The 18,747-nt window shown below is 42.0% G+C and overlaps 1 protein-coding gene across 1 annotated transcript; it reads right to left on the bottom strand.

The window, feature by feature from the left end:
• Positions 1–2,073: 2,073 nt before the first annotated feature.
• On the bottom strand, positions 2,074–16,962 carry LOC120055408 (natural killer cell receptor 2B4-like). The gene is made up of 5 exons (XM_039003270.1): positions 16,908–16,962; positions 15,583–15,882; positions 15,140–15,421; positions 14,862–14,978; positions 2,074–3,085 (listed from the first exon to the last, which is right to left on the bottom strand). The coding sequence occupies exons 1-4, from the start codon at positions 16,960–16,962 to the stop codon at positions 14,875–14,877; spliced, it is 741 nt and encodes a 246-aa protein (XP_038859198.1). The 3' UTR covers positions 2,074–3,085; positions 14,862–14,874.
• Positions 16,963–18,747: the final 1,785 nt, after the last annotated feature.

Here is an 18,747-nt window from a genome sequence, read left to right as displayed (position 1 = left end):
TATCTGTATTTCAGTGTCTCCCCCTGCTGGCGTGTCTGTGTAAATGCTGAAGATTCTCCTGGTGTCTGTGGGGCTATTCATCATGATCTCTGCAGTCATCAACCTCCACATCAGGTTGATTTAAGCCCACGAGTGACAGAATGACGTTTATTGTATTTTTACCATTGACAGGGCTTCCCACAGTGAGGATATTATTTACAATGAAATGTGATTATATACAGCAGAAGATATAATCATGAGATTAATAATTCTGTTCCTTTTTATGTAACAATGTACAGTACACAGAAACAGAAGGATGTTGCCTGCACATGTAAATCAGATTAGGTAATTTAAAAAGTTTTCAAAAATATTTACTTTTTCTTTTAATTTGTTGCTATAAAAATAACATACCTTAGATATTCTTTATTTGTTATATTTTTTAGGAAGTAGTTCTGAAAGTAACGCTCACAAGCCAAAAGTGATACCTAAAAATTGGGTGACAAATGTGCAGATATGTGCACCACGTCATTGCTCTCTCTCGCTCTGCTGTGTGTGTGTCTTGCTAGCTGTCACTCAAATGGCAAGGGGCTGAAGCTCATCGGCTGAAACTCGACTTTCTAGCGGGCTGGCGCACGTTGAGGTAAATGTAGGGAAAATGGTGCCGCACAGCTTCCAGAAAACAGTTGCTTATTGAGGTAAAACGTTAATTCTGCTCATAGATTATGCATGTATGAACTACACATTGAAACATACAGCCCAAAGGAAAAAAATACTTACTAGTCGCCAAAGTACCGTAGCATGTCTTTAGCCTAATGCAGTCCTTCTCAAATAGTGGGGCGCGCCCCCCCTCACACTGTGCGCGTGTGACCCCGGGGGGAGTAGTTTTTTTGTTGTTGCACCGAACAAGAGCACACAGCAGGATATATGAAATGCAGATAACAAACCCTTAAGAGACACCATGGAAAAATATTTAACAGGGATGAAAAGAAAGGCGGAGAGAGACGGAGATAATGAGACAAACGTAAGTCTCCCGAAAGCTAAGACGAGGAAATATGACGACGCGTATGTAGCGCTTGGCTTCACTGTGACTACGGTGGGAGACGAGGAAAGACCGGTATGTTTACTGTGTCTAAAAATGTTGGCAGCGGACAGCATGAAGCCAAATAAATTAAGGCGTTACTTAAAGACATTACACCAATCACGCTGATAAGCCGCTTGAGTTTTTTCAGCGAAAACGTGCCGAATATTGCCAACAATCGTCCCGCTTTGTGAATGCTACTTCAGTAAACCAGCGAGCACTGCTGGCATATAAGGTGGTGTACCAAATTGCTCAGTGCAAAAAAAAACACTCCATAACAGAGGAGCTGATACTGCTGCAGCATTAGACATGGTCTCTGTCATGCTGGATGACGCAAGTGCTGCAAAAATAAAAACTATGACTTCCTCATTTCGATTTTTGTTTTATAGGTCAAAGTGTTTCATATATTGTGCTCCTGAGTTAATGTTGCTGATCAATTTGAATGTATTATTATTTATTGATTATATTTTATTTTTCAGTATCAAATGGTCAAAAAGAAATTAGTTTAAATAAGGCTTGAATTTTTTTAAACATTTCAGGCAAATTGATGCACTTTAAGTCTTTTCTGTTACAGACTAAAAAACAATGTTAATAAAGTTATTCTTTGTTGTAAGTTGATCTATATTTTTGTTTTCTTTAATGTTAATAAGGATACAATGTTATGCAGAGGTGTACTTCTAACAATTTTATAGACAAATGATACTATTTACAGTCGCGGCGGAGAGTTGGGGGGCGCGAAATGTTTACTTTTTCCTAGGGGGGGCGTGACAGAAAATAATTGATAAGCACTGGCCTAATGTAAGATAGCAAGGCATATTATTAGGGCTTGACATAATATAGCATTACATGGCATAGTATAATGTACAGTAGCACAGCATAACATGATATAAGAATATCTGACTGTACAGTATCACATGTTTTTGGTTCATTTGTTTGTTTAGTACCCACTATGATGAAAGATGTGTTTCTGTTTAGTACCCACTATGATGAATGATGTGTTTCTGTTTAGTACCCACTATGATGAATGATTTGTTTCTGTTTAGTACCCACTATGATACATTATTTGTTTCTGTTTAATTCCCACTATGATGAATAATTTGAAATGTTCACTTATTTTTATGTACTTTTACAGCATACTACTGTCATGATGGTTCACAAATGTTACAAGGAAAAAATATATATATTTAAAATTTTCAAAGACAGCTGTGCTTACAGATGTAGGATCGTAATTTGACCAGTTTCTCACAGCAGGAAAATATCCTGAAGCAACAGGATTATGGGGATATAAATAATGAAAATGTTTGTGGAGGTTTTAATTTTTTTTGTATTGGCAAATCAAGTCTGATATTTTAAAGTGTAAATTCCAAACTTTAGAAGCATTTTTAAACCTTGAATACACTACAAGTTTGCATTTCCTGCAACAACAGTGTGGTCAAATTAAGATCCTTCATCTGTAGTTGATCGTTGTTTGGAAGAATATCCGAATTGTCGCACGATAGAAATGTAAAGGTAATTTCCGATTGAGCCGACATATGCAGAGTTTACCGATGCAGTCCCCACACACGCAGGTACATTGCCTTTAAATTTCAATCACGCTATAGCACGGATCTTCCGCGGTCTTAGGCCAAGATTCAATCTGATCATGGTTTGTCAGCTATGTACATTTAAACATAATTTCCAGATTGAGCTGAATTTAATGTTTTCTCAGTGAACGCGGGAACATTGCCTTCAAAGGTGTATAGCCGACAAAAAGCAAAGTGATAGAATCCTGGTCTAGATGATGTTAAAATTCCTAATTATTGTTTGCTACTCTTTTTCCCCCACCATACAGTAGCATATATACTCTCAGGCATGGTCATGGAGGTCACGGAGGTCATGGGGGAAGTCTTCAGGTGGAGACTGGTCTCCCACCATGGTGGGCTGGTTCATTGGCTGGGGGTGGTAATCTCCCACCATACTGTAGATGGTGGGTGATGCTGGACCTGGAGATTCCTGCTCTTCACCACCTACTTGACTGTTACCTGGAGTCTGCAGAAAAAAAACATACAGTTACAACTTCAATGGGAATTTATGAATGGTGACCCAGGTGTTTTCAGTGGTTCAATGCTCTATAATATAAGAAATTAACATGAGTTTCTCAGTATTTTAGAATGTATACATTTTCCACTAACTGCATTTTTAAAAATGGCATCAACAATGACACAGTATCAGTGGTGTTAAATATCTATGGTATCTTACCCTGAATATAGCATACCCTGTGATTATAATTTCCACTTTGTCACCTATAAATCAACTACATAAAAATACAATAAAGATTTGCTATGAATATATATAAATAATGTGAAATCACTACATCCTGTTTTCAACCGTTTTCACAAAAGTTGAATTAATATAATGTGTTCACGTTCAGTCTCTCACGAGGTATAACACACTATAGGGAGTCAACGGCCAATCCTATTCACCTGATGCAAACTGAAACCATGCCCAATGGGCCAATGGATGCCAAGCCCTTGGAAGCCCCTCTTTCCTGGCTATAATTCCGTGGCTCGTAACTAGAGTGCATTCAGAAAGTATTCAGACCCCTTTACCTTTTCCACATTTTGTTACGTTACAGCCTTGTTCTAGCCTTGTTTTTTCAAATGTACTCATCATTCTACACACAACACACCATAAAGTGAAAACAGGTTTTTAGAAATGATTGCAAATATTATTTAAATTATAAACAGAAATACCTTATTTACATACAGTACCAGTCAAAAGTTTGGACACACTAACTCATTCCAGGGCTTTTCTTAATTTTTACTATTTTCTACATTGTAGAATAAAAGTGAAGACATCAACACTTTAAAATAACACATATGGAATCGTGTAGTAACGAAAAAAGTGTTAAACAAATCAAAATAGATTTTATACTTGAGATAGGATAAGTTCATTAGTAACCAGCCTCAGAAATTGCAGCCCAAACAAATGCTTCACAAAGTTCAAGTAACAGACACATTTCAAATTCAACTGTTCAGAGTAGAATGCATGAATCAGGCCTTCATGGTCTAATTGCTGCAAAGAAACTACTACTAAAAAACACCAATAAGAAGAAGAGACTTGGTTCAGCCAAGAAACACGAGCAATGGCCATTAGACCGGTGGACATTTTTCCTTTGGTCTGATGAGTCCAAATGTGAGATTTTTGGTTCCAACCACCGTGTCTTTGTGAGACGCAGAATAGGTGAACGGATGATCTCTGCATGTGTGGTTCCCACCGTGAAGCATGAAGGAGGAGGTGTGATGGTGTGGGGGTGCTTTGCTGGTGACACTGTATGTGATTTATTTAGAATTCAAGGCACACTTAACCAGCATGGCTACCACAGCACTCTGCAGCGATACGCAATCCAATCTGGTTTGCGCTTAGTAGGAATATCATTTGTTTTTCAACAGGACACCAACAAACCTCCAGGCGGAGTACGGGCTATTTGATCAAGAAGGAGAGTGATGGAGTGCTGCATCAGATGACCTGGCCTCCACAATCACCTGACCTCAACCCAATTGAGATGGTTTGGGATGAGAAAGACTGCAGAATGAAGGAAAAGCAGCCAACAAGTGCTCAGAATATGTGGGAATTCCTTCAAGACTGTTGGAAAATCATTCCAGCTGAAGCTGGTTGAGAGAATGCCAAGAGTGTGCAAAGCTGTCATCAAGGCAAAGGGTGGCTACTTTGAAGAATCTAAAATATATTTTGATATGTTTAACACCTTTTTGGTTACTACATGATTACATATGTGTTATTTCATCGTTTTCATGTCTTCACTATTATTCTACAATATAGTAAATATAAAGAAAAATTGTTGATAGGTGTGTCCAAACTTTTGCTATGAGACTCGAAATTGAGCTCAGGTGTATCCTGTTTCCATTGGTCATCCTTGAGATGTTTCTACAACTTGATTGGAGTCGACCTGTGGTGAATTCAATTGATTGGACATGATTTGGAGAGGCACACACCTGTCTATATAAGGTCCCACAGATAGCAGTGCATGTCATACCAAAAACCAAGCCATGAGGTCGAAGGAATTGTCCATAGAGCTCCGAGACAGGATTGGGTCGAGGCACAGATTTGGCCAAGGGTACCAAAACATTTCTGGAGCATTGAAGGTCCCCAAGAACACAGTGGCCTCCATCATTCTTAAATGGAAGAAGTCTGGAACCACTAAAACTCTTCCTAGAGCTGGCCGCCCACAATCATCTCTGCAGCACTCCACCAATCAGGCCTTTATGGTAGAGCGACCAGACGGAAGCAACTCCTCAGTAAAAGGCACATGACAGCCCACTTGAACTTTGCCAAAAGGCACCTAAAAGATTCTCTGGTCTGATGAAACCAAGATTAAACGCTTTGGCCTGAATGCCAAGCATCACATCTGGAGGAAACCTGGCATCATCCCTACGGTGAAGCATGGTGGCAGCATCATGCTGTGGGGATGTTTTTCAGTGGCAGGGACTGGGAGACTAGTCAGAATCGAGCGAAAGATGAACGGAGCAAAGTACAGAGAGATCCTTGACTGGTGCGAAGGTTCACCTTACAACAGGACAACGACCCTAAGCACACAGCCAAGACAACGCAGGAGTGGCTTTGGGACAAGCGTCTGAATGTCTTTGAATGGCCCAAGCAGAGCCCGGACTTGAACCCGATCGAACATCTCTGGAGAGACCTGAAAATAGCTGTGCAGCGACGCACCCCATCCAACCTGACAGAGTTTGAGAGGATCTGCAGAGTAGAATGGGATAAACTCTCCAAATACAGGCATACCAAGCTTGTAGCGTTATACCCAAGAAGACTCGAGGTTAAGTGCTATACAGGCTAAAGTGCTATACAGAAACCCAGCCTAAAACCCCAAACAGCATGCAATGCAGATGTAGAAGCATGGCGGCTAGGAAAAACTCCCTAGAAAGGCAGGAACCTAGGAAGCAACCTAGGGAGGAACCAGGCTCTGAAGGGTGGCCAGTCCTCTCCTGGCTGTGCCGGGTGGAGATTATAACAATACTGAGTAAAGGTTTTGAATACTTATGTAAATGTATTATTTCAGTTTTTTATTTTAAATACATTTGCAAAAATATCTAAAAACCTGTTTTTGCTTAGTCATTATGAAGTATTGTGTGTAGATTATTGAGAAAAAAATGTTTTAGTCCATTTTAGAAAAAGGCTGTAATGAAACAAAATGTGGAAAAAGTCAAGGGGTCTGAATACTTTCCGAATGGACTGCATTTCCTAAATTCTTCACTCTTCAGCCAGCCTGAAGGAAGAGCACGTCACGCAATTTACAAACCTTTCAAGCACACAAAGGCTACGAGATTTGTCTACGATGTAGGTGTCTGTTGTGCATCACCTCATGGCTCTCCCGGTCGTGGCCGGCTGTGATACAGCTGTGTATCGAACCAGAATCTGTAGTAACGCAGCACAGAGATGCAGTGTCTTAGACTGCTGTGCCACTTGGGAGGCCGCCTCTGGGACTTCTGTTGTTGTGTCTGTTTCAGTGAGGGGGGGACATGGTCTCTCTCTCCTAAACCTGGCCCGTTATCTGCTCGTACAGAGCAGTGCACATTTCCTGTCGCATAGGGTGACGTATCTTCCCAGATCTCTCAATGTGGGTGCAGAGCTACTTTCCAGGGTGGGTGGAGACTACACCGCTCGGCGATGGCCCAGAATTTGGGATTTTTTGTCAGGGCCTACGTAGATCTTATGCATCAAGAGAAAACGCACATTGTCATCTAGTCTTCTCAATAAGGGATCTGGGTGCTCCGTTGGGAACGGATGCTTTGGCGTATCAGTGGCTTCGTACCCTGCTCTAGGTATTCCTCTGGTTCATGCGACCATGGAGAGGCTCCGTCAGGAGGGTCTGTTGTTTATTTTGGTGGCTCTCTGTTGGCCCACACAACCCTGGTTCCAGAGATTATCCGCCTGTTGGGCGGGGACCCGTGGGGGGTTACATGTCATCGGGATCTATTGTCCCAGATGCACAGGAATTTGGCACCCACGACTTCAGATATGGGATCTGTGGGTCCGGCCCCTGAAAGGTTCAATTTGACAACTAGGGGTTTACCCTCGAGAGGGATTACGACTGTACTGTTGGCGCGTGTTGGCGCGTGGAGCGTCCTACCAGAGAACCTGACGGGGGCCGAAACTGTTTGCATATTTATAAGACACCTTGAAACACACCTTTTTTTGCTTTGCTTTTTGTTAGGCTGTTTTTTTTGTCTTTCAGTTTTTATTGCTATTCTTTAGTTTTGTTTTCCTCTTATGTTTGTTGTGTAGTAAATAAATGTTATAGTTTTTTCATAGTTTTTTATTATACTAAACAAAAATATTAACATCTATAAGTACCTAGGTGTCTGGCTAGACTGCAAACTCTCCTTCCAGACTCATATCAAACATCTCCAATCCAAAATCAAATCAAGAATCGGCTTTCTATTCCGCAACAAAGCCTCCTTCACTCACGCCGCCAAACTTACCCTAGTAAAACTGACTATCCTACCGATCCTCGACTTCGGCGATGTCATCTACAAAATAGCTTCCAACACTCTACTCAGCAAACTGGATGCAGTTTATCACAGTGCCATTCGTTTTGTTACTAAAGCACCTTATACGACCCACCACTGCGACCTGTATGCCCTAGTCGGCTGGCCCTCGCTACATGTTCGTCGTCAGACCCACTGGCTCCAGGTCATCTACAAGGCTATGCTAGGTAAAGTGCCGCCTTATCTCAGTTCACTGGTCACGATGGCTACACCCACCCGCAGCACGCGCTCCAGCAGGTGTATCTCACTGATCATCCCTAAAGCTAAAACCTCATTTGGACGCCTTTCCTTCCAGTTCTCTGCTGCCTGCGACTGGAACGAATTGCAAAAATCTCTGAAGTTGGAGACTTTTATCTCCCTCAACAACTTTAAAAATCTGCTATCCGAGCAGCTAACCGATCGCTGCAGCTGTACATAGTCCATCTGTAAACTACCCACCCAATTTACCTACCTCACCCCCCATACTGCTTTTATTTATTTACTTTTCCGCTCTTTTGCACACCAGTATCTCTTCTTGCACATGATCATCTGATGATTTATCACTCCAGTGTTAATCTGCTAAATTGTAATTATTCGATTTATTGCCTACCTCATGCCTTTTGCACACATTGTATATAGATTCTCTTTTTTTTCTACCATGTTATTGACTTGTTTATTGTTTACTCCATGTGTAACTCTGTGTTGTCTGTTCACACTGCTATGCTTTATCTTGGCCAGGTCGCAGTTGCAAATGAGAACTTGTTCTCAACTAGCCTACCTGGTTAAATAAAGGTGAAATAAAAAAAATAAAAATAAAAATAAAAAAAACGCACCATGCAACAATTTCACAGATTTACAGTTCATATAAGTAAATAAATTATTATATACAACAGACTAACTACAGTGAACTAAAATATAATCGCAAGATGGACATTTTTCAAAGATTTTACTGAGTTACAGTTCATATAAGGAAATCCTTCAATTGAAATACATTCATTAGGCCCTAATCTATGGATTTCACATGACTGGGAATACAGATATACATCTGTTGGTCACAGATACCTTAAAAAAAGGTAGGGGCAGGCCTCCCGGGTGGCGCAGTGGTCTAGGGCACTGCATCGCAGCGCTAGCTGTGCCACCAGAGATTCTGGGTTCGCGCCCAGGCTCTGTCGCAGCCGGCCGCGACCGGGAGGTCCGTGGGGCGATGCACAATTTTTATTTATTTTATTTTTTATTTTATTTCACCTTTATTTAACCAGGTAGGCTAGTTGAGAACAAGTTCTCATTTACAACTGCGACCTGGCCAAGATAAAGCATACCAGTGTGAACAGACAACAACACAGAGTTACACATGGAGTAAACAATAAACAAGTCATTAACACAGTAGGGGGAAAAATGAGTCTATATACATTGTGTGCAAAAGGCATGAGGAGGTAGGCAATAAATAGGCCATAGGAGCGAATAATTACAATTTAGCAGATTAACACTGGAGTGATAAATCATCAGATGATCATGTGCAAGTAGAGATACTGGTGTGCAAAAGAGCAGAAAAGTAAATAAATAAAAACAGTAAGGAGATGAGGTAGGTAAATTGGGTGGGCTGTTTACAGATGAACTATGTACAGCTGCAGCGATCGGTTAGCTGCTCAGATAGCAGATGTTTAAAGTTGGTGAGGGAAATAAAAGTCTCCAACTTCAGCGAAGTCCGGGTTAGGGAGGGTTTGGCCGGTATGGATATCCTTGTCTCATCGCGCACCAGCGACTCCTGTGGCGGGCTACATTGGTGCGGCTGGCTTCCGGGTTGGATGCGCGCTGTGTTAAGAAGCAGTGCGGCTTGGTTGGGTTGTGTTTCGGAGGACGTATGGCTTTCGACCTTCGTCTCTCCCTAGCCCGTACGGGAGTTGTAGCGATGAGACAAGATAGTAACTACTAACAATTGGATACCATGAAATTGGGGAGAAAAAGGGGGTCAAATTCAAAAAAATATATAAAAAATATATATTTAAAAAAAAAAGTAGGGGCTTGTATCATAAAACCAATCAGAATCTGGTGTGATCACCATTTGCCTCATGCAGCGCAAAATGTCCTTTGCATAGAGTTGTTCCGGGACGATGTGGACCGCGCTGACTTTCAATGTAGCAACTGCTTGCTTGCGGAGGACTACAGGAGCAAAGTGGCCACTCTTAGCAAGCAAGTAGCAAACCTACACCAGCTACTTGGGAATCCACACCCGCCTACTTTTTCCTTTTCTTCCACATCAGTAGCCGGACACCGCTCTGGTCTGGTGGAAGTGTCACCGTCGTGTCGGCTCTCCACAGCCGACTGGCCAGTGCTCAGCAGGGTTCCATCCCGAAGGTGTCTACCCCTTCCCTGGAGAACGGAGCTGTTCTCGACACAACCAACCAGCCATGGAGGTACGTCACTCGCCGTGGAAGTCAAAGAAAGCGTCCTCTGGAAATGGGGGTATCCTTGGAGAGGTTGTGCCCGGACATGACACAGACCAGAAACAGCTTTGCCGCCCAGGATCCAGAGGTTCCAGCACTTTCTTCCTTGGGGTCTTCCCATTCAAGATCGGATCCGGATGTACCTGCATCTTCGTCCTCTGTTCTGTCTCCCTCTCCGGTGGCTTATACCTCGGGTTCAGATCCTTGGAGCTCCCACCCTCATCAGACCGTGAGGCTGCCTGAGAGACCGGCACATTTAACATCGCCAGCTGTCATCATAGGCAGCTCTATGGTGAGAAACAGGAGCACGAGTACAGGACATAACAAGGCTGATTCCGACTGTTCTACCACAATAGCTGACAACAGACTTTCAGCACGCATATAGGGATGGAAACTCAACAAGCACAGAACTTACACAAATTACTGATGATTGGCTGAGAGAAATTGATGATACAATGAGGTTGGGGGTTTGTTTGGTAGACTTCAGTGCAGCTTTTGACATGATTGATCATAGTCTGCTGCTGGAAAAACGTATGTGTTTTTGCTTTAAACACCCTGCTATAATGTGGATAAAGAGTTACTTGTTTAACAGAACACAGAGGGTGTTCTTTAATGGAAGCCTCTCAAATATAATCCAGTTAGAATCAGGAATTCCCCAGGGTAGCTGTTTAGGCCCCTTGCTTTTTTACATTTTTACTAACGACATGCCACTGACTTTGAGTAAAGCCAAAGTGTCTATGTATGCGGATGACTCAACCCTATACACATCAGCTACTACAGCAACTGAAATGACTGCAACACTCAACAAAGAGCTGCAGTTAGTTTCAGAGTGGGTGTCAAGGAATAAGTTAGCCCTAAATATTTCTAAAACTTAAAGCATTGTATTTGGAACAAAACACTCAGTAAACCCTAATCCTCAACTAAATATTGGATAAATAATGTGGAAATTGAGAAAGTTGAGATGACTAAACTGATTGGAGTAACCCTAGATTGTAAACTGTCATGGTCAAAACATATTGATCAAATCAAATCAAACTTTATTTGCCACATGCACCGAATACAAGTGTAGACTTTACCGTGAAATGCTTACTTACAAGCCCTTAACAAACAGTGCAGTTCAAGAAGAAGAAAATATTTACCAAGTAGGCAAAAATAAAAAGTAATAATTAAAAGTAACACAATAGGAATAACAATAACGAGGCTATATACAGGGGGCACCGGTACCGAGTCAGTGTGCAGGAGTACAGGCTAGTTGAGGTAATCTGTACATGTAGGTGGGGGCGAAGTGACTATGCATAGGTAACAAACAAACAGCGAGTAGCAGCAGTGTACAAGATGGGGGGTCAATGTAAATTGTCCGGTGGCGATTTTTATGAATTGTTCAGCAGTCTAATGGCTTGGGGGTAGAAGCTGTTGAGGAGCCTTTTGGTCCTAGACTTGGCGCTCCGGTACCGCTTGCCGTGCGGTAGCAGAGAAAACAGTCTTTAACTTGGGTGACTGGAGTCTCTGACAATTTTATGGGCTTTCCTCTGACACCGCCTATTATATAGGTCCTGGATGGCAGGAAGCTTGGCCCCAGTGATGTACTGGCCCGTTCGCACTACCCTCTTTAGCGCCTTACGGTCAGATGCCGAGCAGTTGCCATACCAGGCGGTGATGCAACCAGTCAGGATGCTCTCGATGGTGCAGCTGTAGAACCTTTTGAGGATCTGGGGACCCATGCCAAATCTTTTCAGTCTCCTGAGGGGGAAAAGGTTTTGTCATGCCCTCTTCACGACTGTCTTGGTATGTTTGGAACAAGATCATTCATTGGTGATGTGGACACGAAGGAACTTGAAACTCTCGACCCGCTCCACTAGAGCCCCGTTGATGTTAATGGGGGCCTGTTCGGACCGCCTTTTCCTATAGTCCATGATCAGCTCCTTTGTCTTGCTCACATTGAGGGAGAGGTTGTTGTCCTGGCACCACACTGCCAGTTCACTGACCTCCTCCCTATAGGCCGTCTCATCGTTGTCGGTGATCAGGTCTACCACTGTTGTGTCGTCAGCAAACTTAATGATGGTGTTGGAGTCATGTTTGGCCACACAGTCGTGGGTGAACAGGGAATACAGGAGGGGACTAGGTACACACCCCTGACGGGGCCACAGTGTTAAGGATCAGCGTGGCAGACGTATTGTTGCCTACCCTTACCACCTGGGGGCGGCCCGTCAGGAAGTCCAGGATCCAGTTGCAGAGGGAAGTGTTTAGTGCCAGAGTCCTTAGCTTAGTGATGAGCTTCTTGGGCACTATGGTGTTGAACGCTGAGCTGTAGTCGATGAACAGCATTCTCACATAGGTGTTCCTTTTGTCCAGGTGAGAAAGGGCGGTGTGGAGTGCGATTGAGATTGCGTCATCTGTGGATCTGTTGGGGCGGTCTGCGAATTGGAGTGGGTCTAGTGTGTCCGGGAGGATGCTGTTGATGTGAGCCATGACCAGCCTTTCAAAGCACTTCATGGCTACCGACATGAGTGCCACGGGGCGGTAATCATTTAGGCAGGTTACTCTCGCTTCCTTGGGCACAGGGACTATGGTGGTCTGCGTGAAACATATAGGTGTTACAGACTCGGTCAGGGAGAGGTTGAAAATGTCAGTGAAGACACTTGACAGTTGGTCCGCACATGCTTTGAGTACACGTCCTGGTTATCCGTCTGGCCCAGCGGCTTTGTGAATGTTGACCTATTTAAAGGTTTTGTTCACATCGGCTACCGAGAGCGTTATCAGACAGTCATCCAGAACAGCTGGTGCTCTTGTGCATGATTCAGTGTTGCTTGCCTCGAAGCGAGCATAAAAGGCATTTAGTAGCTAAGATTTAGTAGCTAAGATGGGGAGAAGCCTGTCTATAATAAAGTGATCCTCTGCCTTCTTAACAACACTATCAACAAGGCAGGTCCTAAAGGCCCTAGTTTTGTCGCACCTTGACTACTGTTCAGTCGTGTGGTCAGGTGCCACAAAAAAGGACTTAGGAAAATTGTAATTTGATCAAAACAGGGCAGCACGGCTGGCCCTTGGATGTACACAGAGAGCTAATATCAATAATATGCATGTCAATCTCTCCTGGCTGAAAGTGGAAGAGAGATTGACTTCATCACTACTTTTATTTATGAGAGGTATTGATATGTTGAATGCACCGAGCTGTCTGTCTAAACTACTGGCACACAGCTCGGACACCCATGCATACTGCACAAGACATGCCACAAGAGGTCTCTTCACAGTCCCCACGACCAGAACAGACTATGGGAGGCACACAGTACTACATAGAGCCATGACTACATGGAACTCTATTCCACATGAAGTACCTGACGCAAGAAGTAAAATTAGATTTAAAAAACAGATTAAGAAAATCTGTGTAGCAACACAAACATTGGCACAGTCACATGCATACAAGAACTACCCAGGAAGAGTAGCAGCTGCCTTGACAGCAGCTAATGGGGATCCATAATAAATACAAATACATCAGCAAACCTTTTACCCACACGACGCCAAACACATTGCGAGACCGGTTGGACGTACTGACAAATTCTCTAAAATGACATTGGTGGACATTCCTGCAGTCAGCATCCCAATTGCACACTCCTCAGCTTGAAACTTGATTTGTGGCATTGTGTTGTGTGACAAAACTGCACATTTTAGAGTGTCCTTTTATTGTCCCCTGCACAAGGTGCACCTGTGTAATGATCATGCTGTTTAATCAGCTTCTTGATATACCACACCTGTCAGGTGGATGGACTATCTTGGCAAAGGAGAAATGCTCACTAACAGGATGTAAACATATTTGTGCACAGAATTTGAGAGAAATAAGCTTTTTGTGTGTATGGAAAATGTTGGGTCGCCATGGTCGATGTCAGGCAACAATTGTTCGGGTTATCACAGTTTCCCTGTGGGTTTAATAAGCCTTTGGCTGCCTTGATGTGCTGCAGCAGACATAGTATGCATTTATCCGGGTTGCCACAATTCCCTGTGGGTTTGAGCATTGGGCTGCCGTGGCAGTGTGCAAGTACACCCTTCCAAGGTTACTGCAGGTTTCCTGTGGGTTTCAGTGACACTGGTTGACGCTATGCAGTGGAAGTGCGTTTTACCAAGTCATGACTGGTGCTCTGTTGTTTTGGACTTGCGGTTCCTTGTACGAGTTCTGACATTTTAGGCTCACAAAGTTAGTGTTATTCTTGGAACCATGGGGTCTAGGGACTTGGGCTGCAGTGGCAGCGTGTCAGTATACATAGCCATGTTGTAGAAGGTTCTGGTTTGTTATATAGGGCTCTGACAGTTCAGGCCTCATGAGGTACTGACAATTCAGGCTTCTCAGGTAAGTATTAAGGTAGGGGAAAAAGGTGGCTTCTGTGACCCCTTTTTGGATCCGGTGGAACCTGTGTGTGCTTGGGCTGCCGTGGGTCTCCTAGTTTGGTACCCTCTGAGCCGGCATGGGGCTTGATTGTATGTCTGCATGTCTTATACCGAGTGACCGACTGAAAGGGAATGTACAGTAATGAATATAACTACTGTTCCCTGAAGGAGAGAATGTGGTATAACATATTTTGGCCTTGTGCAGTCAGGGGGTTTGGGCTTACTAAAGTGCGGTAAAGAATTTTGGAAATGCCAGAATTGTGGGGCTTCCGAGGGTGGGCTTGGCATCCATTGGCACGTTGGGCATGATTTCAGTTTGCTTCAGGTGAATAGGATTGGTTGTTGACTCCCCTGAGTATGTTATACCTCCTTCCCTACTTCAGGGAACCGTTTTATTCATAACTGTACGGTTTCTGTAATAAGCAAGAACAGTGAGCTTACCTTTATTTAGCTTTCACCAACCAATCAAGGCGCATCCAACAAAGATGATGATGACGTGGATGACGGGACCTGGCATCCCGACTGTGACAGCGTAGTTACGGTCCTCTCTGTCCCGCTCTGGTTTTGGAATTACAGTGACATCAAAATCTAAACGTCAACATACTGTAGCATATAACATCTAATCTAGTGTGTGTGTGTGTGTGTGTGTGTGAGTGTGTGTGTGTGTGTGTGTGTGTGTGTGTGTGTGTGTGTACGGTGTTTGTATGCATCTGTCTTACCTAATTTCAATAGACAAATCGTTTTGATCTCCTTGGTGTCGTTGGCCCAGCTGACTTGGTTGCTGTGGTTACAGATGATGAAACCCTCTGCCACATAGACAGAGAGCAGGGGGACAGTGGAGGTCTCAGCCCCTCTACTCTCTCCTCCCACCTGAGAGCAGGTGCTGCTGTTACAGCTGGAGGTGACAGAGGTGTTCTGACCTCTGCAGGTCACAGTCACGTTACAGGTGGCATTGATGGTGGAGTTAGAGTCCACTGTCAGGACTGGAGGCTCAACTCTCTCTGAAAACAAATAGAATCCCTTTATTGTTTGTTTATTAACCTGAGTACAGGAGTTAGAGTACCAGTGAATATGCCTTTAACCTGTACACCATGTTTAGCTCTATTGATTGATACTGTAACTGTGTCACTGTAGAAAAAAAAGAAAGAAATGTCAAATATACCTTGGACTTCTATCAAGTATGCAGCAACTTTTCTGTCTTTGTTACCAGCCACTACTGCGTCATAAAGTCCACTGTCTCCTTCCTGTAGGTTCTTCAGTAGCAGAGAGAAGTCTCCCTCACTAAATTCAGTCCTATCTTCGTACCCTTCAAAGGTAACTTTTGGGGGGTACTTTACAACATTGACTGCTCTGTTAAACTTCCAAAATAGCACATCAACATCTTGCAGTGTAACATTTGTCTGGACATCCAGGTGAACATCCTGTCCCTTCAGCACAAACACAGAGGTCTCAGCACTGGGCTCTGAAATAAAAACACAGAATACTTAATGTAAAAAAATATGAAAAAACCCATCATACAATGTGACAAATACAGCAGTAGGATATATGAATTAAGCAACTCAACCATCTAGAGGAATATGTGCAAATATATATATTTTTGCAAATAGCCAAACTGGCTGACACATTGTAAAGATCCAATTTGCAGTATTTGTAGTTCGAGCTGGAATTTCTCTATACACCCTATTTGCTAAATGGCTTAAAGATGAACCCATTAATAAGATCAGCTGCCTTTAGATCATCAAGTAATACAGAAGTACTTTTACCATTAATAACTAGGATATGATACACACTATCAACTGTTCAGTTTCAGAAACCATTCAGTAAAAGCAACTTGATGAAGTATAACTTCAGGAAGTACAACCTAATCTGCCTAAAAGCATAGATAACTTGAGTGCTCAAATATGTGAGCACATACTTGTGGTTGATTCTTACAGACACGTATGAAAACAAGTTGATCTGTGCATTTCAGATAGTGAGAAGTTTCCATGCTTCAAATGGAGCTGTTGCGTAGTTTCCTGTCATTGACTTTCTTGTAGCTGACAATGAGAACTTTTTCTCACAGTAGTACAGTACTGTATACTATCACCACCCAAAATTGCTGTATTACTCATTACTTGTAAACAAATGTGTATAGCTTCAACATATGATTAAAACTACATTATCATAAACAATTTTTGCCCTAAAGTTAATTACATATTTTCTATTTAAAAGTCAATAAATAATAAATAAATAAACACATCACAACACATGACTTAAAACTTCAGTAGATCATATGACTTCTTCTGAGTTCCTGTCACCCACCAGTCAGACAACCAGTACATTGGTTGGACTGGTCAGACAACCATTACACTGGTTAGACTGGTTATAAGCAAAGTAATCAGCACAAATTATACTGACTGTTACTTACTAACCTAATAATCAGATTATAGACATGTCTAATCAATGTAATAAATATCAGTATACAGATGTCTTAGAAAATGTTTTTACCTGCTTGATGGAGGAGAGTTAGTAGAATAGCGATGGGGAAACGCAAGGTCGCCATACCTTGATAAATGACTAAACCTAAATGAGGAAGTATTGTCACATAGGCCTATACTTCCACTTCCTCCAGTAGCTTTTTACACCCATAACCGGAAGATTAACACATTCTGTTTGCCATTCTAACAAGTTCCATGGCATTTGAAATGACTTGACTCCAATACATTAGACATTTATTTAGGAACTGAAAATGCACTCCAAACTCAGGTGTTTGTGAAATTAAAGACGGGGTAGAATGCATTTTTATCATGTTACAAATCAACTTGTGTTAATATAAGATTTGTTATTGTGTAATTATAGTATTTCCAACACGTTTTTTAACATGTACATTTCTGGTAGGCAGTCCCTACCAAATTACTGACACCCAAATAGGGGAGCCATGCGTTTCATTAACTAGCAGAAAACAAATAATTCAGTCGACGTTCATACCGGTCATAGATTATAGTGATATTGTCTATATGACTGCAGCTGCCACTGTATTGAAATCATTGGACACAGTTTATCATAGCGCACTGCACTTTATTAGGGGCGACAGATTCAGTACACATCACTGCATTCTGTATCAGAAATGAGGGTGGCCTTCTCTGAAGTCTCGTTTGTCGATGTATTGCACTCTTTTAGTTTATACAGCCCTCCTCCATAAACCTCCGCCGTACCTTACTTCACTATTAACTTATAGACCCGATCTCAGAGATGGAGAACTCTGGAGATCCCTTTGATCTCCACTGAGTTAGGTAAATCTGCTTTTAGTTTTTTTTCCCGATTTATGGAATAATCTCTGTATATTGATATGTAGAAGTGTATGTTGGTGTGTATTATTGATTGTGTATATTGATGTGAGTATTGATGTGAGTATTGATGTGCATATTGATCTGTATATTGATGTGTATTGATGTGAATATTGATGTTTATTGACGTGAATATTAATGTGTATAATGATGTGTATTCGGGGCTCACCTGTGAACGAGACCTTGGTCTCAGCATTACTCGCTGTCGAAATAAAGGATGAATAAAAATATATGACTTTCAAAATCCAGAAATACAGCCGTTATGACGCAAAACTCAGCATCATATGATGCAAAACTCAACATCATATAATGCAAAACTCAGCATCATATGATGCAAAACTCAGTATCGTATGATATAAACTCAGTATCATATAATGCAAAACTCAGCATCATATAATGCAAAACTCAGCATCATATGATACAAAACTCAGCATCATATGATGCAAAACTCAGCATCATATAATGCAAAACTCAGCATCATATGATACAAAACTCAGCATCATATAATGCAAAACTCAGCGTCATATAATGCAAAACTCAGCATCATATAATGCAAAACTCAGCATCGTGTGATGTAAACTCAGCATCATATAATGCAAAACTCAGCATCATATGATACAAAACTCAGCATCATATAATGCAAAACTCAGCATCATAGAATGCAAAACTCAGCATCATATGATACAAAACTCAGCATCATATAATGCAAAACTCAGCATCATATGATGCAAAACTCAGTATCGTATGATATAAACTCAGTATCATATAATGCAAAACTCAGCATCATATAATGCAAAACTCAGCATCGTGTGATGTAAACTCAGCATCATATAATGCAAAACTCAGCATCATATAATGCAAAACTCAGTATCGTATGATATAAACTCAGTATCATATAATGCAAAACTCAGCATCATATAATGCAAAACTCAGCATCGTATGATACAAAACTCAGCATCATATGATGCAAAACTCAGCATCATATAATGCAAAACTCAGCA

The sequence above is a fragment of the Salvelinus namaycush genome, chromosome 11 (genome assembly GCF_016432855.1).
Source record: "Salvelinus namaycush isolate Seneca chromosome 11, SaNama_1.0, whole genome shotgun sequence".
Lineage (NCBI taxonomy): Eukaryota > Metazoa > Chordata > Actinopteri > Salmoniformes > Salmonidae > Salvelinus > Salvelinus namaycush.
The sequence above is the reverse complement of the archived record's forward strand: the minus strand, read 5'-3'. Positions and strand labels throughout refer to the sequence as shown.